Source organism: Acipenser ruthenus, chromosome 6, assembly GCF_902713425.1.
Source record: "Acipenser ruthenus chromosome 6, fAciRut3.2 maternal haplotype, whole genome shotgun sequence".
Taxonomy (NCBI): Eukaryota; Metazoa; Chordata; class Actinopteri; order Acipenseriformes; family Acipenseridae; genus Acipenser; species Acipenser ruthenus.
Genome location: NC_081194.1, coordinates 42,284,664 through 42,310,655, shown reverse-complemented (window position 1 = coordinate 42,310,655; position 25,992 = coordinate 42,284,664). Strand labels below are relative to the sequence as shown.

At 38.8% G+C, this 25,992-nt stretch overlaps 1 protein-coding gene across 2 annotated transcripts in view; it reads right to left on the bottom strand.

Annotated features, from left to right (window-relative positions):
* Window positions 1-25,178, bottom strand: part of LOC117411187 (fasciculation and elongation protein zeta-2-like) — a 107,332-nt gene extending 82,154 nt beyond the window's left edge. The window contains exon 1 of one of the 2 annotated variants that reach the window (XM_034018457.3): window positions 24,743-25,178. In XM_034018457.3, the coding sequence (XP_033874348.2) occupies window positions 24,743-25,050 (308 nt within the window). In that variant the 5' untranslated portion in view covers window positions 25,051-25,178. The remainder of the gene's footprint in view (window positions 1-24,742) is intronic. The other variant, XM_034018458.3, reaches the window with a different exon arrangement.
* Between the last annotated feature and the right edge of the window lie 814 nt (window positions 25,179-25,992).

The window sequence follows — 25,992 nt, the reverse complement described above, 5'->3', positions numbered from 1 at the left end:
ATACAAGTATAAATTTACAGAAAGCAAAACGACAGCCTTGTTTTTATTTTCTCCTCACTATTTAATATTCAATCAAAAAACCTTTTTAATGCCCATCATGCTCTAGTCTAAATCATTTGTATACATATATGTTTTTTGAAGTCTGAAAGATGCTCATGTTTTGTTTTTGTACACACGTATTAAGCAGCTGATTTAAAATGTATTAAGTAGCTGATTTAATGGTGCTACCGAGTTAGTATAGGTTTTTTGTTTTTTAAAAAACTTGGTTAAAAAACTAAAATGGGGAAACCAGACCAAGGGGGTGAAAAGATTCATTATTACCATTATTATTATTTGTGCTGGTGGGGTATTGTGCGAGCAACTGCAATAACAGCCTTTTACATTTTGGTAGGGCTATTCGAATTGCAATTAAGCTTGCACATTTTAACTACATTGATGATTTTATTTAGACTAAAACAGCTGAGATTATTTTGCCTATAGTTTATGGTGCAGTGTGCTCTGTGTGAAATATTTTTAGTTTATCAGTTGTTTCCGTAACCCAATGCTTTTAAAACTGCTCAGTTTTTTAACCGAGGCATATTCTAGCTATACTTAAGAAATGCTGGTATCTGTGTTATTTGACAAAGTAGTATTTTTTTTTATTATTTATTATTATTATTATTATTATTATTATTATTATTATTATTATTATTATTATTATTATTATTTATTATTATTATTATTATTATTATTATTAAAGGTTATGTGTTTATAATGATACTAACATTATTGGTAAGTATTTCATGGTCTTTCCATTGCAGAAAATACTTTTGTTTGTTCATATTAATAATTACATCTTTAAAATGCACAGAATTGCTTCATAAATATATCAAATGTTTTGTTGAGGTGTGTTGTTGACAGTTGCTGTCATTAAAGTATTGTACTGCTGCAGTTGCTTTCCTTGACCACAATAAGAATGTTGCATGAAATGTAAGTGAAGATAGAATTAGAGTGGCAGGAAATGTGCAGGAGAGTAGTGTGAAGATTGAATACAACATGTACTGCAATTAAATGCAAGGATTGAGGTCACAGTAAAACCTGGAATTGCTCAAACTGCTATGTAGTAATACCTGAGCCTAATTAAATTAAACATAAAAGGAAACATCCATGGGGTCTTATTTATGAAAACATAAATTGAATGACTGAAACTTATGTTGAGGAGGATAGAACACATTTAATTCAGCCTAGATTTAATGAGGATAAGCTTCAGCAGGAATTACTGTACGTAAATTGTTGTGGAGTAAAAAAACTTTTAACCTTATAATTCTGCCATAGCACAGGATAGCATCTGTACAGAGAATACAAATTTTGACCGATCCTTAACAGTGACTGGTTGATTTCTCATGCCTGATTAAATCTTTATAATGTTAGTCTAAAGCCAGCTTCAAAAGATACTCGCTTCAAAAGACTCCCAGACAAACAGAATGCAAGGCAAGGTTGTTGTACGGAATTTCAGGCACCATCAAAAGGACAGATCTTCGGTATCATTGGTCATCCAGATTTGTTTTATTTTTATGTAAGCCATGCAAACTGGGACATTAGAAAATTGCCCTGAGAAACGCAAAAAAAAAAATGACCTTCAATGTTTTCTACATGTTGCAATCTTGCTGTAGGGCTTTTGGCAAAAAAAAACTAATAAGAGGAAATTCAATTACAAATAAGTAGGTGCTTAATCAAAATGACATGACATTCAAATACTTGGTGAGCATCTGCTGATCTTGACTACTAGTGACTTTTTGTCCAACAGCTTGTAAACCTATAGGGCATATGAATTTGGTAGCATCAGCATCAGCATTAGGCTAATATTCCAAAAATAAAAGCATGCAGAACAGTATCTCTTTTTTGGTCGTTGTTCCAGTGCTAAGAAATTCTCTCCAAAATACCATGCCCGGGGTGGGGGGGGGGGGGGGGGATGGGTGCTCTATAGACTGCCCACAATAGCTTCTGTTGTCTAGCCCCAAAAAAGCAGTTTTCATGATACGGTCAGAAACGTGTACAAATAAACTTGTCATATTGGCCAATAGTAAAATATTCTGCAAACGGCATGATTTTGTAGACCTCTTGCAGCCTCTCACAATCAACTATCAAGTTGGTAACTGGCATAAATACTATGCAGCTCACATTCAGCCCACTTTGTTGCGGTTGTCATGGTCTGGGCTTGCATTCCAATTCCTCCTCCTGCTTCCTGTTATGTTTCCTTCTTTTAGTCAACTCTTTCTACAGTCACAATGACTCTGTGCTGGTAGCCACATTGTGAGGTCCTCCAATCTTTTGGTCTGAGGATCAATTCCCACAGACACACAGATGGAAATGTCAGAAAAAGGCTCTTTCAGCCCAAGTAGAATAGAGTGGTTACAGGTCAATGCATTAGCCTCACATCTAGGAGGTCTGGATTAGAATCTGAATAAAGAAGCTTACAAGTAAAACTTGCTTGTTTGAAGACTAATGATACATTTATTATGATTATTTATTACTTATTACAGACTACAGTAAATTACTTTAAAAGGGGAAATTGTTATGGGAAGAGGTGCAGTGGTCTATAATTAGATGAATAATAGTACAGCAAGTACAGGAAGGAGTATCTAATCCCAAATGATGCATCTAATAGCATTACAGGTATTTCAAACCTGTACACTGTTTTAGTACTGGAATTGGGGATGGTATCTGTTCTAGAAATGTAGAGTAACTACAGCAGCTAACAGATTGACACAGTAGACAAAGGCCTTTTTTAAATGCTTCATCTAGCTGCAGTATTACTACAGGGTAATGCAAAACTTTACTGTAGACATAACACTGTAAAATGCACTTGCATGACTAAGGCAGCACATAATGATGGTTCTGCAGCAATATTTTCCACTCCTTCAGACCAAGAATGCAAATTATCAGCAGCCAAGGAAATAAGGGCTCTGGGATTTGGGAATGCTTTGATTTGTATATAATTTGCGATTCAAACCGTGCCCTGGATAAGCTTCTGATGTCTTGTTTTTAAAGATGCACAACACACACGCACAGCCCCCCCCCCCCCCCCTGGAACCCACTGCAAGCGTTTCTTATAAGAGAACGTTAATTCTGTAAAATGAAAGCTAGTCAGTATTGATGTTTGTTACATTGTACAGTAGTTAGTAAACATTTTTCTATTACTCACTAACTCACAAAAATTGCTCCTGAAAAGACAATCTTCCCCTTTGGAGTACTGATTTATTTTTGTTTGTGCAAATCCAATAACATGACCACATTTGTGGTCCGAGGGCCTGAAGGGCACACAGTATACTGGGGTCAAGGGAAAAAAAACAAACAAACATTTAAAAAGGTTTACCGCTAAGTGTTTTATTCTCTATTCTATCAATTTCCCTGTTACAGTCACTATAGGCAAGACAACAGACCTGACAGATGAGCTTATAATAGGTGCTTAGTTGGCCGGTGCTTCCATTTTCGTAACATTTTGAATTGCAGTGCCTGCTGCTACACAATTAAATCATCAAACTTGTGATGGTCCACACTAACCAAATCTATTATACAGGATAGATGTGGCTGCTAAAGATGCAACAGGACAGACAAAAAACTGTTTGTGTTGACTGAAAACTTTATTTAGGCACCCAACAATATGACTGCCTAAAGACAACATTGGTTTATTGGAGTTCCCAAAAAACTTCAGCTACGGGTAACCTATTCACTTCAATGTATGTATTTATTTATTTATTTCTTGAACTTTCTGCTGCGTTCAGCCCTTCATTATTATTTTCTGTATTTTGTGTTTTTGGGACACTATTAATGAGCATGGTACATCTGCACTTTCTACGATAAAAGTAGTGAATCAACTGCTTCAACCAATCAGCACCAAGCGTTGCCCTGCGAAAGTGTGTATACTTTCCAATCGTACCCTGCATTATATTTAAAACAATCCCGAGTACAGCATATTTTTACTGTTAACATGTGCCAGTATTATCAATAAACATGCAATTTTATAACACTGCTGTATTCCTTTTCACTTTTAAGCACCAATCCACGTTCCTTATGCCATTTTAATTTAAACCAAAATTTGTGTAAGTAATTGTACTCTGTCTTCATTGTCATGTAGGCCTACTATTTATTCAGTACACTGTTTGACTTTTTGTAACTGCTACTGTAATATTAAAAATGTTTCCCCACCGAGTGGCTCACCTGGTAAAAGCACAGCCATGTGGTGTGCAGGATGAGTCACACAGTCAGGGGAGCGCAGGTTTGTGTCCTGGCTGTGCAAAGTCAGCGGTCTTCGCTGGGGATTCCGAAGGGATTGTCGCATTGGTTCTGGTGCTCCCGTGGGTTAGTGAGGCAAAACTGGCAAGGACTGTTTCTCCTCATTGCGCTACAGCTAGTCCCCAACCGTGCACACATGAGCAGTATGCAGTACGCACTATGCAACTGAATAGTACTTATCAGTACCACACAGTATGCTATGTACTCGAATATAATATACAGCTATGGCTAAAAGTTTTGCATCACCTAGAATTTTAGGATTGAGACATAATAAAATAAAAAATAAAAAACTATATTTTATTTCTAATTTAGATCTTTTATTTAACATCATGTCAAAGAAACTACAAAATTATACCGGAAGCCATAATTGTACAGTATTTCATGTTAGATTTCAAAATGTCACATTTTTCAATTCATGTTTTTCGTCAAGTGTATAGAAAACTACAAAGCGGTGTGCAATTTAATATGTTAATATAACATTATTCAGCTGGTTTAATTCTACTTTGTGAAAATTAATTAGTTCAGTCTATAGGGTGAAACAGCTGTAATGCCCCCCATATTATCTACTAAATAAAAACACTGGCTGATTTATCAAAGTTGTTTTTCTGTCATCTATATGCAGGTGTATGAAATGAGTGATCAACTTGTCAAAGAAACATACAATACATTGGTGACGGCAAGTAGCCTACTATCACTGAAGTGATAAATATATATTTTTACTGTCTCAGCCAGTTATTTAGTAAAAATAGTAGTGAACTACAGAAATGATAAAAAAGGCAAAAAGTTATATCAGTATCATTTGATACTGTGATGGAATAGAGATTTATGTTTACCGTTTACTAAATAGGCTATAGAAAGGATGCTTATCAGGAGCCATGAATACGCATTTAAACACCTTTCCGTTTATTCCTCGGGGGCTGCTGTAGTTTAATAAGAACACGAAGGCACTTATCAGTACTACTAACTACTATATTTTATTTTACATTGTCTGTTCGAAAGTACGTAAGTGGACAATCTGGCGCTGCTTTGTTTAAAGTTCTCACATCTTTCCTGTAGTCCTAGAACACTGATCTGATTGGCCAGCTGTACAAAAGATAGATCTTCTATTGGTTACAAGTAGCTGGACTCGAGCTTGATGCAAACAATGAGTTCAAGCAATGAGAACTTGTAGCCTATTTATTTATTTTAATAGCAAGGGCACCTGAACACAACCCAGAAATGGCTGCAAAAAGTCCCCTGACAAGAGGGAAGGGCACAGAGAAATATTAAACTTCTTTACGTCCTGAAGGTAATCTAGCTAATAAGTCGTATCAACCTGAAATGAAACCGCAATTTTTTTTTTTTTAAAAGCGCTAGTCGCTAATGTAGCTGAGACTAGAACAAAATCATGTTGTATTATTATGTGATACGTTGTGCTCAAAATGTAGCCTATTGTTTTTTTCTTTAAATACAATGTTTTTAAAACGCATTTCAAATCAGATTCCCTGGCAAGAATATCTGTTTCAGCATATTATTGATATTTGACCTTTTTACCTATTTATTTATGAATGAATATTTTGTAATATGCCTATATCAACGTCCACACACGTCCATACAGTTTTATACTTAACAAAACACTGACACAAATGATTTTATTATTATAATTATTCAAAATAAAATATATAACATTAATGTAAAAACTCATTCAATTTTTTAAATTAAAATTTCAGTGAGTAGAGCGCAGTTGTTAGATTAGGATAGAAAACGGCTATATAATTTACTAAATGATTAATATAAGTAAAGGCCTATAACAGAAGTAAACAGAAAATGTACTCTTTGTTACTGAAATTTGCCTGAAAATAGTTTGTGGGGTGGATGGAATCATAGGGGCTTTTAATGTAACTCGAAGAATGTAGTGAACCGGTCATGTTACAAGGCTAGACCCACCACTGACCTACAGTATTTAATTTTATTCTTTATTACTGTTCATTTAAAATACTTGTATGTGTCCTAAAGTACTTCAGTTAAAGGAAAGTTTTATTTGGGTTAATATTGTGTAAAATTAAGTAATATTTTTTGGCTCTTTTTTTTAAATCAGCTTTTGGCTATTTTTGGTGGATTTTGGTTGTTTTCGGCTACAAACGTCATACAGATCAGGCAACCCTGGGGAGAGGGCCCCATTTATATGGTAGTGCACAGGGCCTCCCAAAAGGTTAATTCGGCCCTGGTGTTTTGACACCTCAGTAGACAACAGTTTCATTCATTTTTCCTGCCAAGCACGTGTTGTCACCACTTGGCTGTGACTGTTTAATCCACCGATATTACCGCGCCTGCGATACTGCGGTATTATATCGCTCTGGTTTGTGCAGCACCATTCAGTAACAATGTCAGCGACACTGGCTGTAAAATGCTGCCCGAAAACGCCATAGAGCCTCGTATGTGTGTTCTGGCCTTTAATGTAATTTTTACGTTCCAATAGCTTCTTGTTGTTGCAGTTTCTCTTGTTACCTGGCTAGTGAATGGAAAAGGTAATTTCAAGCCCTATGTTTACATCTCCCATATGAACAAAGCCCATGTTGTTTTCGCTGATGTTCATGTATGAACACTCTTGAAACGGGACGGCATTCCAATGAGTAGGCAATATTCATAACAATTGAAGATATTTCCTGTTGTTAACACCAAGTAAAGTTAAAAGTACAACTGTAGGCTCTTTAGAAAAGTATGGTGCAGTATTGGCAATTCTTTAAGGAACATGTTTTACCTATTCCAGCCATTTTATCTTAAAGGGATTCTGGGAACATGCATGCATTTTGGCTAGAGCGCCTATGAAATCTTCAGAACGTGTGTACAATAATATTTTGGCCCTGACTGGATTCTGAATGTAGCTTAATTGGTCCTAAAACTTGTTCTGCGACTTGTCACATGAACCCAACTAGAAACAAGCCTACAATCTTATGGAACCTTCTGGAAATTCCCTTTTTTAATGAATGAATTATGAATCTGTGTTTGAATGGGGAACCAGCACAATAATATTCTGTGAATTTGTCAGATGGAATAAAACATGTCTACATTTAGCCCTGGGATTTATGTTGAAAATACATTTTTTTTTGTATGTAAAATGAGTGTCTGACATCAATGACAAACTTTACATTAGGCTAAAAATCTAAAAACAAATACAATTTAATTCATAAATCCCATCTGCCCTTAGCAGATCTGAATCTTTAGAGATCTCTTCAAGTCAGTCCACAAGATGCATACCTGTTGGTGTACCAAAATAGCCAAATCTTTGCTTCTACAGTACTATACTGTAATAAAGCTTTTTATCCTTGCATATTATAGTGATCTCTCAAGTACTGCGTATAAATACTCTAAACCCAGTCAAACTGGACAGTAAAACTAATAACATGAATCAAAACAACTGAAGCCTGACCAAAAAAAAAAAAAAAAAAAAAATTCTAGGCCCACAAGCCTCTTTTTATTGACACTCCTGATTCTTCCCTCCAGTTTTGAACCGACTACTGTGCAGGACTTCCCTGGGCTCTTATCATTCATAGCCTACCTGCAGCTGCAGGCCAGGGCATATGCTCACACCTGAGATAACACACATATCTCCTTATGGTAATGGTGGATCCATACACACAATATCCTACAACAATGAAATTCAGGTGAATGTTTAAAACACCAAATACTGTATTTAATAGCACATATACACCCCCTATCACAGCTGTATGGCAATCGGAATTATAAGACCGGTTGATCCACATACAGTATGCCAAGGGGTGACAAAGTGGTAAGTGGTATGTGCAGGTGCAGCAGTGTGGAGTAGTGGTTAGGGCTCTGGACTCTTCACCTGAGGGATGTGGGTTCAATCCCCGATGGGGGACACTGCTGCTGTACCCTTGAGCAAGGTACTTTACCTAGATTGCTCCCGTAAAAACCCAACTGTATAAATGGGTAATTGTATGTAAAAAAGAATGCGATATCTGTATAATGTGATATAATGTGATATCTTGTAACAATTGTAAGTCACAGGTCGGGAGGGAGATTTACAACCAAAATTAATTTTATTTCTGTCACACAAGGTTATGACTGTTGTAACCAAGTGTTATCACAATCAGAAAACCCAGTAGGCCAAGTATATTGTCACCTCGACTACAGTATATTTCCATCGCCAGGAATATGCATAATACTGTAGGTCAGTGGTATTCAATTACATTCTCTGGCGGGCCTGGTAAGGCAATGTCCAAATCTTTACATAACAGAACATTACAACATTACACTTGCACCAATCAATTTATTAATACAGTTCACAAATAACTATATAATAAAAGGTCTGATCACCTGATATTTTCCTGAAAATATTCAAATGTCATCTTGCAAACTAATTATACAAAGTCCACAAATGCTATTAAAAACAGCAAGCTATTAATCTTATTTAAAAACTATGACCTTTCAAAATTATAAATTAAAAATTCATGAGAAATTAATGGACTTTAATTTCGCTTTCTTATTGCCTGAAACTGACACTCCCTTGCAAGCATTCAAGCTTAATAATAAAAGCACGTCAATTATTGATTGTTTTATTTTTTATGCTGCATAAGCACCTTAAGTGCATGTTCTAATTCCAATGTGTTTAAATGTAACTTAAATACATGGCATGACAGTAAACAGAAGAAAAATAAACTTTAGTGCATATTTAACATGCCATCTTTGACAGGCTAGTTTTTCTATGCTAATTTACTGTGCTTGAATTTTTTTTCTTATTTTCTCTCTGTTGTTTTGTCTCTCACTGTCTGGGTCTATTGATGCTGAATCACACTTCACCTCACAAATGTGTATGTTTTAAAAGACAGCATAACCGTGGTTCTCTAGGTAACCAAACTAATAGCGTTTAGCCCAGTAAGTCAGCAGAGGAAGAAGTTACAAGATAGGAGGCATTATTTTGAGAAGTTAAACAGTAAACTGTCAAATAGTATTCACCATTGGGTTACGGAATATACTGACAGGAACAAGAATGAATGTGCATACCGAGTGAATATAAAACTAACGTTTATTGATTTGAGGGTAGCTTGTATACAGAGGGAGTTGTAAACAAGGAAGAAGGATTATTACTAGATAAAGTGCAGTGATCACTTCTTCCTGCAGGGACGGACAAATCAGGATGCCCGGGACTACCAAAAATTGGGTCCGGACTACCGAACTGTAATGTTCCAAAGCCTGCGGGACTACCTGCGGGTTGTCAGAAGCAGGATAACAGAGCCCCCCAGACTCAGGCCGGAAAGAGTACCGCAGTTTCTTTGGAAAAAAAAAATGACAATGGCAGAAGACGCCAGGAAACTACAGGACTGGATCCTGGACAATGCTGGGCTGGAGGCCCAGTCTATGCCCATAGCCACCCGGATCCTGTGGCTGATAGACAGGGAGCGATGGGAGGCCTATGGGAGGGAACACACCCTAAGCACCTGGGAGGAAGATGTGGAGTTGGTCCTCAGCTACCTGGAGGCAGCTATAAGTGGAACAGCAGCCCAGGTAGCAGGGTCTCCAGCAGGAGGATTCATGGCCAGCTGCACCTTCCTAGAGATGGGGGAGGAGCTCGAACGTCCTACGCCTGAGTGGGAGGAGCCCGAACGTCCTACGCCTGAGTGGGAGGAGCCCGAACGTCCTACGCCTGAGTGGGAGGAGCCCGAACGTCCTACGCCTGAGTGGGAGGAGCCCGAACGTCCACAGCCCAAGAGGGGGGAGTCGGTGCGTCCACAGCCCAAAAGGGAGGAGTCTGTGCGTCCACAGCCCAAAAGGGAGGAGTCTGTGCGTCCACAGCCCAAAGAGAGGGAAGAAGTCGGGGCTTCCACAGCCCTAGGACCCAAGCTGCCAGCAGAGGGAGAATGCCTGCTGGTTCCACCTCCACCAGCAGAGGAAGAATGCCTGCTGTCCCCATGTCCACCAGCAGAGGAAGAATGCCTGCTGTCCCCGTGTCCACCAGCAGAGGAAGCATGCCTGTTGGTTCACCTGCTGCTGTCGTCCCGAGAGCTACAGGGGGAGGAGCCATCGCTGCCATCCCGAGAGCCAGAAGGGGAGGAGTTACAGGCTCAACCCCCTGAATTTTTCTGGGGGGGAGAAGGGCAGGATGCTGGTGTCCCCCAGCAGCCTCTATTTATGCTGCTGAAGGGAGCACGGCACACACCAGCCCAGCCGCCACAGCAGAGGGAGCCAGCACCGCCACAGCCTCCCTCTGAGTGGCCAGCATCAGCCCCATCGCCACTGCCTCCACCACAGTCCCCTGCAAGAGAGGCAGAGCCGCACCAGTCCCCTGCAAGAGAGGCAGAGCCGTACCAGTCCCCTGCAACGTCAGGAGACTACACGCTGCTCCCACCTCCATCGTCAGACTACACGCTGCTCCCACCTCCATCGCCAGGAGACTACACGCTGCTCCCACCTCCACCGTTTCCGCCACTAGGAGCAGAGCAGCAGGAGCTGCCTCTGCCTCCGCCACCTCCACCGCTTCCGCCACTAGGAGCAGAGGAGCAGGAGCTGTGGGACAGTGTAGGGTTGGGTTGACAGCTGCCTGGAATTTTCAGGGCTGTTTCGGCTGCGCTCGTTCGCGAGGGGCCTGGCCAGAGCCACGAGGACGTGGTCTGCAACCTCCTCTAGGGCGCCACCCTCCACAGTGCGGTCTTGCAAACGCGGGTTGGCTGCGTGCTGATGCACCAGAAGGGGCGATTTTATTGCCCAGTGGTTGCACCTGCTGCTGTGGCGGTGCCCTGCACCACTTGCGCTCCTGTGGCCTCCTTGGCTGGAAAGGTTTGTTTGGCCACATCTTTGCCAACTGCTGTGACGCCTCACGCACCTTGACGGAGCGTTGCAGCATCTCCTCTACCACTGGGCCAAACGTGTGCCCCGGTGATATTGGAGCATCCAGCAACGGGACCTTATCAGGCTCCTGTACCCTCGCATGCGAGAGCCAGAGCTGCCTTCTTGCCACCACAAGAGAAGCGATGCTCCTGCCCTGCGCTAGCGCATTCAATTGAGCCAGCATCACCAACAGCTGAGCAATTGTGCCTAGCTCGGTCCTAAGGGCAACGGAGGGGCACTCAGGCAGATCACGGATAAGCGCCGCCTGGTAGACCGTCAGGAGACTGGCCACGTTAGACAGCCTGATTGCCTCTGTAGCCGCGGCGTACCCCTTTTTCAGGTGGGCCTCCGTAATCTTACATTGCCTGTTAGGGCACGAAGGGTCCTTAGTGAGCCCCGATAATGTTGGCGCCTTCACCAACGCGGCGAACGCAGCACCCACAGGTGGGAAGGACGCTAACCCAGCTTCCCTTGCCCCTTGCATGGTGAAGGCCGAAGCCTTGCGAGAAGTTGCAGGGGCAGAGGCCGCGGCCCCCCAGGTGGACTGCACCTCCTTAATAAAATCCGGGAATGCCGGTAGCATCCTGGACTGAAGGGGCTGGGCTGACAGCGACTCAAATAGGGAGCATCGTGTTGGCTCTAACATGGGCCAGTCCACGCCCAAGTGACGGGTTGCCCTCTCCACCACTGACCACATAGGGTCATTAGTGTCCAGCACTTCAGGGTCGTCCTGCCCAGAGTGCTGGGATGCCTCCTCCAATAAGGGCTCTACGTCGGATGCGTCCCTTGAGACCGCATCGACGTCCCACACTTCCTGGGGTTGGCCGTGAGCCACTGGTGGAGGAGCCACTGGCTGATTAGCAATGGGCCCGGTTGTTCTGGAACCCGAGTCGCCACGTTCGCTTGGGTCGTGAGGAGGGATTGCTGTCCCATCATGACCTCCATAAACTGTGACATTTTGGAGGTGAGCTCAGCCACTCCAAATCTGTCCTGATGTCGTCTGCCCCGTCGAGGGGAGTGAGAGTGCCTTCTACGGCGAGGCGATTGAGATCTCGACCTGGACTCCCGACGGGGACGTGCCCCGCGAGAGGAGGGGCTGCGGGAACGTTCCCGAGCACGCCCGGCTGGGGACCTCTGACCAACTGTAAGCTGGGTGGATGGGCTCCTGGAGAGCTGCAACGTCACCGGCGGGGCCGAGATAGTATGGGACGACCGCGAGGATGGAGAATGACCCCCAACCGCCCTCCTTGCTCTCTGGCGAAGGGTGAGTGTCTGGAACCCCGCACATAGATGACAGTGTGCCTTATCCGCCAAGGCAGATGCAGCACGCAGATCGCTGGCAGGCAACTTGGCCTGAGAAAACACAGGGTCCCTTTAAATTACCATATGGTGCACTCAAAGCTTTTTCCTTGCCATTTGTCATCCTGCTCCAGTAATTAATATTAAACCCACAATTGTCTAACTAACTAACTAACTAACTAACTAACTAAAACCCAAATACTAACTGATTCTTAAACCCAGTTAAATTTTGTAAACTATATAGTTTCTCCAACAGCTAAATGGACTGCAAAAACAACATTTCACAGATAAATGCTTGCAAAAGGTACACTTGCTACAAGCATTTACTTAAAATATGTCTCCACAATGCTTCATCATTTACACACTGCCGTATTTACAATTTCAAACTTAAAACATTGGTAACCTACGTTCACTTTAAGACTTTCATTTAGGTCAGCCACTGTGGCTCAAGTAACTTAACATTTTTTTAGCCACACTGGAAAAACTTAAGCCACACCAAAGAAAATTAAAGAAAACCATAAAATGGTTTTATTGTACACAATACAATAAACATATTGACTATAACTGTCCAACACTCCACTCACCACAAGTATCCCTAAACACAAATACAGGTGAGCATTTCAGCTTCCAATGCAAGCCTGAATGACATACAAACAACACTAATATAGGTACGGTCTGCCTTTTACAACTTCACAAGGCTAAAATAATAAAAATTGTACTACATGATTGTTTATACTTAATATGAACTGGTTATAAACATACTGTTTCAGCAAGACAAAAAATTGTATTTTATTTGAAAACACGTAGACATTTAAATGCCAGACCCTACCCTTTACTTACACATAACAGTAAAAAAGTGCACTATAACTGATTCCCATTTAATCAATGCTAAACTTAGTCCCATGTGAAAAAAACATGATTGCAGATTTCAGATTTCCTAAATTGTGAACTGGTTTGCAGAGATATTCATGTGCTGCACCTTTACATTATTTTGACAGTGTCATGGTTTTCTTTTCAATGTAGAATGGTAAAGGGCAATTATTCCAGCGTTATGGATGTGACATTTGCACACAAAATGTAACTTTGTTACCATACACAAGGGCTGCTTCAATGAATTAAAGAAACATTTTAGATAGTGCTTTTTAAACTGTGTCCTGTTAAAATTCAATGGTTCAAAAGTCTCACAATTGGGTCATTCCACGCCAACTCAACCAGAAAAAGGACATTTCATTGCCCGTCCGTCTCAGATTTTCCTAGAAAAATTCACCTGGAGGTTTTCTGACATGCTGAGTTAAGAAATGATAGCCAATGTCCCCTTCGACCTGTGACCTTGCAAAGGTCAACCTAAAATGAGAAAGGGACCTTGACCAGAAAAATCACCCTGGGTGCAATTTTGATGCTACAATCATATGTAGCACCTCGTTCTACTTGTATTGAATAGGGCTTTTCGGAAGAAAATACTAGGAGCACCCTACTTACTTCTGGCAAATTGCCAGACGAGGGGTAACTGACAAGTTTTATTCGGACTTCAGCCTAACCCTTTACACTGTAGGGGATGTGGGTCCTAAAATGTAAGTATTGCTGTAAAACCCTGAGATATCAGTCTTCCAAATTCTGTGAAAAACATTTGGTTTCAAGTCCCACCACTGGTCATTAAACCCCTTTGAAATTAGAATTTTTGCTATTTGTACCAAGTTTAGGCCGTAATAAATTGCGTGGAAGGACTCAAAAATCACACAAACATGTTTGGATAGATGTTGATGAGATATAACAACTTATTTAATTATCAAATAAACATGTAAAATGGCACATAAATAAAAAATAAAAAACTTCTTGAAGTGCATCCTGAATTATTATAATAACACAATGCAAAATGAAAAGGGAAATCAAAGTGCTTTGATGAAGTGACTGTATTAACACCTTGGTGTCACTTCAGTTTAAAGATATGTGTATTTGGGCGATATTAAATCAATGAAAATTATAGAACATTTAAAAGTAAACCTTGCGTGTGGTATACATGTGTACATTGCTACTAACTGTCATTTTAACTGGCGGACTGCACGGTGCTCGACATTTTACATAAGTAGGAGTGTTAACATAAACAGAAAAATATAAGGTCATCAGATGAAAGAAAACACTTTAATCCCCATTAAAAAACCGACACGATTTTTTGGTATTGTGATCTGTTTATATGGTCTCATGACAATGTGCTATGGTGCCCTTTAGTGATTAGAATTAATATTTTGCTTGTGCATGGTAAAACATGGGATTTCTGTGCAATCTCATCAAGCTTGTTACCAGTCACGTCCATAACGCTAATTTGGGCAATTATTATTAAGAAAGTATCAACATTTTTATTCTATAACATACGTTTTAAAAGGTTAGCTTTGCAGAGAAAGCTTAAAAAAATATAATGTAGCATACAACTTTTATAAAAACTTTACCAAGAAAATGTTATGCAAGTCAGACTTCTGAAAATGTTGTTTATTCTTCAACAGTAACTTTAATTGGCTGTAAAGAAATGGCACATACTGAACAAAAATAATACAGCCTGCATAAATATACACATTTTAGCAAAAATAGAGGAAGATATGTTTTTGATAAATGCAACTTTTTTTTTTTCATGGCCATGGTCACTTTATCGTGGAATTTCCCGAAAGCAAAACTGCCAGTAGACAGTGCTATTAGTGTATGTTAATATAAATGCCTCCCTGACCAACCACAGCTCTAGTTACACAAGCTGTAATATTTAAGTAGCAGTGTACAGCCACGAATGTGTTTTAAAAACAGCTGTTTTTTCACCTGGGACTTCTGACAGTATTATTGCAGATTCAGACATTAAAACTCAATAAATCAGTGAGATTAATCCTTCTTTGTAAAATAATAAATGTGCTTATTCTTATATTAATTGTTCCCTTTCCGAATCTTCTTGGAACCATTCTGTTACTAAATCCAAACTATATTTAAGAATATTTTAAAGAGATAGCAAACAGCGACTGTTTCTAATTATAACCTCTGTCCCGCCAAACACAACACTGGTGTGTATGTTACCTAAATCAAGCTAAATGGCTTTAAGTGGGTGAAATTAAATGAAACAAAACAAAACAAAACAGTCTGTATTGATTAATCTACTAGCACACGTTCAAAGTAATCTGGCATAGTCTTACACAAGTACATTTTTCAAAACCTTCGCCACTATGGCAAACTTGGTGAAAATTAATTGAGCCACACAGGAAAACATTTAGCTTGTGGCGGCGATGTGGCGAACGGCTAGTAGTGTAACCATACACAAGAGCAATTGTGTGTGTATATTATATTATATAATATTATATATATATATATATATATATATATATATATATATATATATATATATATATATATATATATATACACACACATATACACACACACACTCTTTGAGCTATATATATATATATATATACACATACATACATACATACATACATACATACATACACACACACACACACACACTACCGGTCAAAAGTTTTAGAACACCCCCATTTTTCCAGTTTTTATTGAAATTTAAGCAGTTCAAGTCCAGTGAATAACCTGAAATGGTACAAAGGTAAGCGGTAAATTGCCAGAGGTTAAAAAAAAAAATTAGGTTCCCAAAAACTGAAAAATAATGTACATTTCAGAGTTATATAAAAAGGCCTTTTTCAGGGAACAATTAATGGGTTAACAACTTACAGCTGTTCTGCAGCAATGGAAGTAAATTAAGCCTTGAAAGTTGATGCTAACAATTCCTACAGGTGTCCCAACTTTTGTTGATTACTTACAAACCCTCTGTCTGTATAAAAGCAGTGTTGGAACAGACTGTGTTACTACACCCTCTTAAGCATTATTTGGACAGTATTGTACTGCAGGAAGTAGTATATTGCTCTCATAATGGCGAGAAAAAGGCAATTAACAAAGGAAGACAGACAGACCGTTATAACCCTTAAAAGTGTAGGTCTTTCCTTTAGAGAAATTGCAAAGAAAGCCAAGGTGTCAGTGAGTACAGTTTCCTACACCATCAAAAGGCACTTGGAAACTGGAGGAAACTCTGACAGGAAGAGGTCTGGCAGACCCAAAGCCACAACAGAATCAGAAGACAAGTTTCTGAGAGTCAACAGCTTGCGTGATAGGCGGCTCACAGGACAACAGCTTCAAGCACAGCTTAACACTGGTCGAAGTAAGCAAGTCTCAGTTTCAACTGTGAAGAGAAGACTTCGAGCTGCAGGTTTGACAGGTCGAGTGGCAGTAAGAAAGTCATTGCTAAGACGGCAAAATAAGAAAAAGAGGCTTGCCTGGGCCATGAAGCACCGCCAGTGGACTACTGAAGACTGGAAGAAGGTCTTATGGACCGATGAATTAAAATTTGAAATCTTCGGTTCATCACGCAGGGTTTTTGTACGCCGTGGAGTACGCGAAAGGATGGTTCCTCGGTGTGCGACACCAACTGTCAAACATGGAGGAGAAAGCGTGATGGTCTGGGGCTCTTTTGCTGGATCCAGAGTCGGCGACTTGCACAGAGTGAGTGGCACCCTGAACCAAAACTGCTACCACAGCATTTTGCAGCGCCATGCAATACCCTCTGGTATACGCCTAGTTGGTCAGGGCTTCATCCTACAGCAAGATAATGACCCAAAACATACCACAAGGCCATGTCAGAACTACCTTAGAAGAAAAGAACAAGACGGTAGGCTTCAAATCATGGCATGGCCAGCAGTCTCCAGACTTAAACCCCATCGAGCTGGTATGGGATGAACTGGACAGAAGGGTGAAAGCAAAGCAACCTACAAGTGCAACACATTTGTGGGAACTTCTGCAACAGTGTTGGGAAGAACTTTCCGAACAATATTTGATTTCCATTGTAGAAAGAATGCCACGAGTGTGTTCGGCTGTTATATCTGCAAAAGGTGGCTACTTTGATGAGTCAAAAATTTAGATTAAATTTTGTTAAACAAAACGATTCCATGATTTCTTTTTTATCTCCAATTGTTTATTTGTTCTATGCTTTAATTTCAGAGTACATTGAGACATTAAACTTTTGACCGGTAGTGTGTGTATGTGTAATTATATATATATAGTACTTAAGCAATTTAAAAAATGTGTTCATGACAAAAGTATTGGCATCCCTGCTTTTGTATTTCATGTATCCTCCTTTTGCTTGTATTATGGCTTTCAGATGTTTATGTTAATTCTTAGCCAGTATGAAATCTGGGCCCATTCTGTCTGGCATATTTCCAACAGACTGGATACACAATGCTGGGCTACAGCTTTTTGCAGATCAGTCCAAAGCATTTCTATTGGATTGAGATATGGTGGTTACGATGGCCATTCCGGAAGTTTTATCTTTGTTTTCTTCAAGAATTCCAGAGTTGACTTAGCCATATGCTTTGGGTCGTTGTCATGTTGGAAGAGCAGATGGTATCATTGTACTTTGTAGAATGTTTTGATACATGGCTGCATTCATGTGATGTTCAATCACATGAATGTTTCCAGTCCCTGAACTGCTAAAACATCCCCTTATCATGATCAAACCACCTCCATGTTTAACAGTAGGTACAAGTGTTTCTTCATTGAAGGCCTTCCCCTTTTCCCTTTTTCTCCAAACATACTATGGTCCATTTTTGGGGGGAATAGTTATATTTAAGACTCATCGGAGTAGAGAAATTTGTTGAACAATGCATCAGATTCCTGTTAATATGTATTGGCTTATTTAATACGGTTTGTTTTATGAATTTTCTTTTAGTGAGGTCGACATGTATACAACTCTTCTGTGTACTGTGTCCTGTGTCCTTTGTACAGTTCTTTCATGCACTATTCTGCCTGCTGTTTCTAAATCTTTCTTAAGTCCTTGGCTTTTTATTTTGGATTTTTTTTAGCTGCTTGGATGACTCTGCTACCTGCTGTACCTTTAATTTTCTTTGGATTTGCATTGCTTTCAAGCATTTCAGTTGAATGTGTTCTGTTCTTAATCTGTATGAGATTGGGTACATCTTTCTTTGACAAAAAAGAGAGAATGGTTCTTACCGACTAGAACAAAACCCCCAAACCATTTGTTTCAAACATACAGCTGGTTTAAAACAGAGGAACGATTCTATGACCCTGTGTAACCTGTGCATATGCACTGGAGAAAAGATTGCTGGTAAATCACATATGTTTACCGGCTGCACTATGTTTAAAAAAGATACTCTAGAACTCAGAACAAGCACTAACATATAAGCATACAACAGTTTTTGTTACAGGTGGTGTTTCAGAAGGCAGTGCGGTCCAGTGGTTAAAGTCCAGGGCTTGTAACCAGAAGGTCACCTCTGCCACTGACTGACTCACTGTGTGACCCAGAGCAAGTCACTGAACCTCCTTGTGCTCTGTCCTGGGGATGAGATGTTAAATAAATGTCCTATTGTAAGTGACTCTGCATATAATGCACAGTTTACAGCCTACCTCTGTAAAGCGCTTTGTGATGGTGGTCCACTATGAAAGGTGCTATATAAAAATAAAGATATTATTATATTATTATTATGAGGATAGCCTTCTGTGTCATCCAGCAGTAGCACAGATGAAAATATCCAGACAGTTTCTGCATATGAGACTATAAAAATGCTTGTGCAAATGCACATTTTAATTTAGGCGCATGTGTGCGACTAGAAATTCCTAAAGGTTGACTAAACAGAAACGTGATTTTTTTTTCATCTATCTATCTATTTATATTAAAAAAATAAATTAAAAAAAAACTCAGTCTGATCTAAACTGTCAAAGCTCAATCGTAATGTACTCTTGGAATGTAGTTTATTGGTGTCCACTGCCCACTGTTAATCACACATTAAAAACTACAAATCCCATACCACCATACTACCATAACAGGCAAGTAGCACATTCTGAGGAAGATGCTACCAGGCAGTTAAAAATGGTTTAAGTTGGAAAAAAAGTTATTATTATTATGTTAATGCACAAGTATTGAACTGCACAAGTGTTATGAAAGGAAAAAAAAGACTTGTAGATATTCAACTATAAATTTTAGCAATTTTTTTTGTGCCCCTAAATATTTTGGCGCGCGCCTACATTTTTTAACTTGTGAATAAAAAAGGTTAGCGCAGAGCCCTGCCTACACCAGGTTTCAAGACTCTGATGAAAAATGCTGATAAGTTTCTGTTTTATAACTACCTATGCTTAATATTAAAAATGCTTTGATTGCGCTTTTGTTATGTTTTTGTTGTGGTGCTTGTTTTATTTTTGGTATCTTATGTATTGGATATTAAATCTTACTATAATTGTTGGTCATAGCTTACTGGTGGGTCTCGGAGCCTGTTGAGATCCACCAAAATGGATCACAGTGTTTGGTGTACTGGCCACCACTACTCTAGATAAACATAACAACAATTATCACAAATGTGCTTGTGATTTGTTTTGAGGTTTTTTGACTAAGCACATGTATATCACATGGTCAAAATATATGTAGTAGTGAATTTTAACCAAATTAAATGTGGCCTTCATATCATTTTGCAGTAGTTGTGCTTTGATTTCATATGAAGCGGTTTTGGTACCAGTCCAGTTTCATCTTTTTAGTTTATTTGTTTAATAATCTATAATTTACAAAGCCTGGTGAAATAGAAGTTAAAACATCATTTTTAAATATTTCTTATTCAGTATGTAAATTCTTTAAATGTGTTACATTTTTCAGGGATGGAAATAAGACTCCCACTGCATTCCTGGTTTTACTATGAGTTTAATAAGATTCACCTGCGCTTTTTACCTATATAGTGTGGCGAATCATGCTTGTAGTAAAACCTGGAATGGGAGAAACTGCTATGCAATAAGAGTTATGCAATAAGAGTTTCCATCGCTGCTTTTGTTGTTACACTAGTGCAACTCCCAGCGGGGCGATTGACTGTGGCATTGTGCTGTTTGAAGAAGTCCTGAGCAGCTGACTATTACTCAGTGTACTGTATTGTAATTAAATGGAACAGGAAAAAACATGCTTGATCAAAAATAGCCAAAAAATAGCCAAACCACCGAAGACAATATTTACCCGCTAGGTGTTTTAAAACAAGCCAAATTTGGATGGAAAACTGCCAATCTGGCAGCCCTGACCATCATCTGCTGTCTTGCCAAAACATTCTTCAACATATGTTGGAAATATTCTCTCATTTTCTGGCTATTGTCTTTATAAAGCAGTTTAGTTACTGTGTAATGGTTTTCAATCAATCAATCTATTTTATCTATGATCTATATCTCTCTCTATCTCTATATCTATATCTCTCTCTCTCTCTCTCTCTCTCTCCTCTCTCTCTCCTCTCTCTCTCCTCTCTCTCCTCTCTCTCTCTCCTCTCTCTCTCTCTCTCTCTCTCTCTCTCTCTCTCTCTCTCTCTCTCTCTCTCTCTCTCTCTCTCTCTCTCTCTCTCTCTCTCTCTCTCTCTCTCTCTCTCTCTCTCTCTCTCTCTCTCTCTCTCTCTCTCTCTCTCTCTCTCTCTCTCTCTCTCCTCTCTCTCTCTCTCCTCTCTCTCTCTCTCTCTCTCTATATATATATATATATATATATATATATATATATATATATATATATATATATATATATATATATATATATATATATATCTATCTATATATATATATATATATATATAAATATATATATATATATTATTAGTTCTGTTAAATTTTTAGAGACTTAATGTAAAGGTCCCAATACTTTTGTCATGAATAAATATTTGAAATTGCTTAAGTACTTTTTGTTTGTTTGTTAAAACTACCAGAAATTGTGTATTTTGGACTTTGTCATATTAATTAGTGGCTAATGTTCCTTATTTCTCATATCATAATAATCTCAGGTACAATCTCAGGTACTTATGTCTGTATCACTACTTCAATTTTACCACGGAGAGCAGAACAAGAGGACATAAATGGCAAACTGAGTAAAAGTAAGTTTAGAACAGAAGGTAGGAAGCACTTTTTGGCCTTTTTCCACTGCCTGACACACCTGCCCAAGGCAACAAAACAGGGTGTTTCCACTGCTCACCCAAGCAGCTGAGCGCAGCTATCTGATCAGGTTTTGTAATTGATACTCAAAAGAAGTGCATCATCATGTAGCCAGTAGGTGTTTAAACTCTTTGTTTATGGCCACGATGAAACATGTGGAATGATATATAAAAACTAAGCGATGTTAGCTACAAAAAATAAGCATTTTATTCCTACCCGCCAGTAGTTGCATAGGTTATTAAGACATTTCTTTACAATGTATTAGTTCTACTTTTAGCAGAGTGAAGCCTTCATTTTTAAAAAAAGAACCACAAAACTAAAAGAAAAATCATAGGTAGTGCCATAAAGAAAATAGCAATGAACATTCTTTCAATTTCAGCTTCCACTGCTTGGACTGCTTTGCTCTAAACGCAGTGTTACCGACAGTTTCTTTCAAACAAACTACAATACAATCCCACAATCCCCCAGTGACCTTTGACGCACGGTTGGCCCGGTTTGGAAAAAAAGCACCGAAACGCTCTTTTGATTTCGGCGGCTAGCCATGGGCAGCCGAAGCCCGTAGCACCAAGCAGTGGAAACAAGCCTTGCTGGGCTGAATGAACCTTTTCTGGTTTCCAAACTTTTCTTATGTTCTTGTGTCTATCAATGTCTGTACCAAGTTCATAGCAATTAGATGATCAGCTCACTTCTAAGTCGTGTTAAATGTGTATCTACAGTTGTGTTTCAATGGTCATGATACAAAAATACTGTATTCTTGATATTAACTAGAATATTATATTAGTTTATGTAGCACTTAAATACTTACAAACTCCAAATATTTTAACTGATTTTGCGAAAGATGGTGGACATGACATTTTACGTTGAACAGGTTGCCTTAAATATATAGCAATTGTACGCAAAATGTTATTTGTACAAAAAAGTATCCAAATCAGAGCATCAGTTTCACAGATTTACTTCAAATGCAATAAGAAACAAGTTTGTTCCTAATTTTTGAAGTTTATTCATATTGTACCACGGGTTCTCTTGAAATCATAAATATAATTCTGGTTTGTCTTGGTGTTCCATGACCTTGACCTGTAAGTCAAAGGTCAAATGTTTCCCACAAACCTTGTACTAAGTAACAAGGACCTTTAAAACTTATTTTCTGTGATACAGTGCATTTAAGTAGAAACTAAGAAAAAAAACACAAAATGTTACCAACAATGTAGAGTACACTTTAGCTGCTTCTCATTTTCTTTCATCCTCTGCAAAACTAGTTCTGCATTTTAGAACTAGGACACTAAATCAATTTTTTTTTTTTATTTATTTAATGTTGCAAGATTGGTATGATGAAAACTGTTCTGTCATTTAAATAATAATAGATATTATATTACAATGAATACTGATTTACTTTATAAAATTTTTTTTTTAAAAAAAACATCTATACTGTAACTTTTCTTTAACCTTACTTTTCTCAACAATGAAGGTCTAAAAAGCCCCTGGGAATGGTTTTGGAGTAAAATTACTTCACTCAGCATCACACACATGATTTGGTGTTTGCTTGCCACCATTATTATGCACTGTGCAAGTCAATGAGGTAGCTGTTTAACAGAATCAATTCTTGTCAGTCACCTTGACTACATGTTTCAACTGTTATGTAGAAATCAGGGTTTGCATTTTTTTTTTTTTTTTTTTTTTTTTTTAAATCAGATTTTATTTAAATCAGATTTATTTATTTTAATGGATTTTTTTTTTTTTTGTAGTACAATAGTTGTAGCTCTACAGTACCTCCAAATTGTAAATTTAAGGATGTTGGAAATGGTGGTTTGTGAATAGTTACATACCAAACTAAAATTACTCAATCTTAAATTAATACATAAATAAAACAAATTATTTACCACTGTGGCATCCTCTAAATGTGAACTAAATTGTGTGAACTACAAGAATGTAGCGATGGAGTACGCCAGAGAAAACCCCCCCTCACTCATCCCAGTTATTTTCTTTTACTTTGCTTTCTTTGATTTCCTCTTTCTGTGTCAGTCCAAACACACGCAGTTGTTACTTAGGACTGCTTTGCTTTTTATAGTGTGTTCAGTTATTAAAGTTCCTGATTGCACCACTAAAACCTGGTTTCAGCGGGTCTTCACACAGTGCTCAATTGTCTATTTGGGCCCCCACTGCATTGTCATCAGAATCGCTTCGGCGAATATGTTAGTGATGGGGCAGGCGCTCTAACAGGGCAAGACATGTCTTCAGAATACCATTTCATTGCAGTATTTATTTATTTATTTATTTTAAGTCTTCGCTACATTTATGCCCCAAAGAATCGGGGAAACCGCCGTTCGCGCTTGCACTCACGTTTGCGCTGTGATCAGACTACAGCCCTAAGAGTTTTAATTTATAGACACTAAGAGTTTAAGGTGTTTGTGTTAATGAAAGGTTTTCATGTATTTAACTTGAGAAACTATATAAAATAGGTAATAAATGAAAAAATGATTTAAATCAATGATAAAAAAAATAAAATAATAAAGTGATTTACATCGTGATCTAAATCAGTGATTTAAAATCAGCCAGCCCTGGTAGAAATGCTTATAGAAAGTAGTGTTAAGAATATGAAAAGGCATGTATATCGTACCTTTTCGTCGGTAATAGTCCAAGCAGCCACTGAAGGGTAATGTATTAAAATACAGGCCTCCAATACTGCGCAAACTACATGCCGAATAAACTTATGCAAAACACTTTACTAGTGGCAGTGCCCATTCCAGAACAGCAAAGGTTAATTTTACTTTCTATTAAATGACATTAGAAGCGTTTAATTAATACAGGCAGAAACAGAATAAAACACTAAAATCGGAAGGTTAAAAATACTATCAACCCTTGTGACTTATTCTGTACAGTGGCCACGTTGCATAGATCTATATAATTTGATGTACACGCATTGTGCACAACAGACAAAAATCTTATGTATTTATTTATTTTAGGTAAAACAGAAGTATGATTACACACGTAATTACACAGCAAAGTCTACCTGTACCCGCGTTAGACATTATCAGTACAGTATGTCACAGAATATAAACATGCATTGCAGCTTCTAACTCTAAAACAGCGTGGTTTAAATACATTTATAAACAGAAATTTGAGTGTAACAAAAGCATAAAGAATAATAAGCAAATGTATTTTTATACTGGACCATACCTCGAGCCGTACGTAAACTGCATCCTTAGCAATAATGAATAACTACAGGCAACGAGCTGGTTATGTCAACATTGGACACTGACTTTTGCAGTATAAAGGCAGATAAACCAGAGCTGTCAATACAGTCTGTATATATACAAAACTGTTTGCAGAAATTGTGTATCCTTATACTCACTCGTCGTCCTTCATGATGTTTTCCTCTGTAATTGGTTTAATCGGGGCTATGTTTTCGGTCTTGGTGTTGTAGTTTCGAAAACACACAGTCAATTTCTCATCGAAGTCGTTGACTAAGTCCTCCATGGACTTGAAGCTGCCGATCTCTCCTGCGAAGCTGTTGTCGAGCTCGGGAAAATCCTCTAGGAGGCCTGGGGCTTCTCCTACGTTTGAATTTACTTGGTCGAGGCGGTTTTGGGGACCAGGGACCGGCTTGAATTCGTAAAAGTCCTGCCAGTCCTCATCGAACTGAGCTAACGGAGCCGCCATAACTACAGCAGGAACACGGGACAATCTCAAATCTCCTATCGCCTGCCCGGCCTGCAGCTCAGATTGATATAAACAAGGGGGCGGTTAGGGGCTGGAGGTAGTCACTGACGTCAAGCATAGTTAACCATGGCATAGTCCTTACTGCGCCGCACTCCATCCCGTTTCCCCTGTAGGTTTTCAATGGACTTCTTTTTTGGAGTGGGCTCCCTGAGCCTTTGACTTTGAATTTCTTCATTATGTGTAACGATATATATGTATGTATTTAAAAAAAAAAAAAAACATATAAAGGCCAGATGGTAGTGGGTAGCACGAACCTTTCCTTAATCTCCAGAGGTCTGTGTTTACTTTAAATACAGTATCAGGTCGCGAGTAAAATTATTTGGTCTCAGTGGGTCAATTGCAACGAACTTGTACATTTAAGTTGCGCACTAGCTAATACGGTACTATCTCAGGATCATCCCAGCACAGCTCTGTACTAACTTACTATCAACTGCAACGAAAAAAAGATGGGCACTAGCTGATCCTCAGCTTTAGTACGGAGCTCAGGCAGGGTTAAGTGCTTTGCAGTGTGCTACCAAACAGGAACGAGAAGGGGGCGGGGTTGGGGCCGCTCAACAAAATCTAAGTGATTGGTTCCAGCTATTATATTCTTATATTTTCACCTATTAGTGTTATATTTCGTTACAACATTATATATATATATATATATATATATATATATATATATATATATATATATATATATATATATATATATATATATAAGAGAGATAGTAATAAATGACATAAATTGCATGTTCCCTCCATCAGAAATGAGACAGTTACTTCGTAAAGTAGACAACCTTGAGAACAAAACACTAGAACATTTGAACAACAAAAAGATAATGAAATTACACAAATTAATAGGTCAACCGGGTTTACAAAATAGAATAGGTCTAGAAA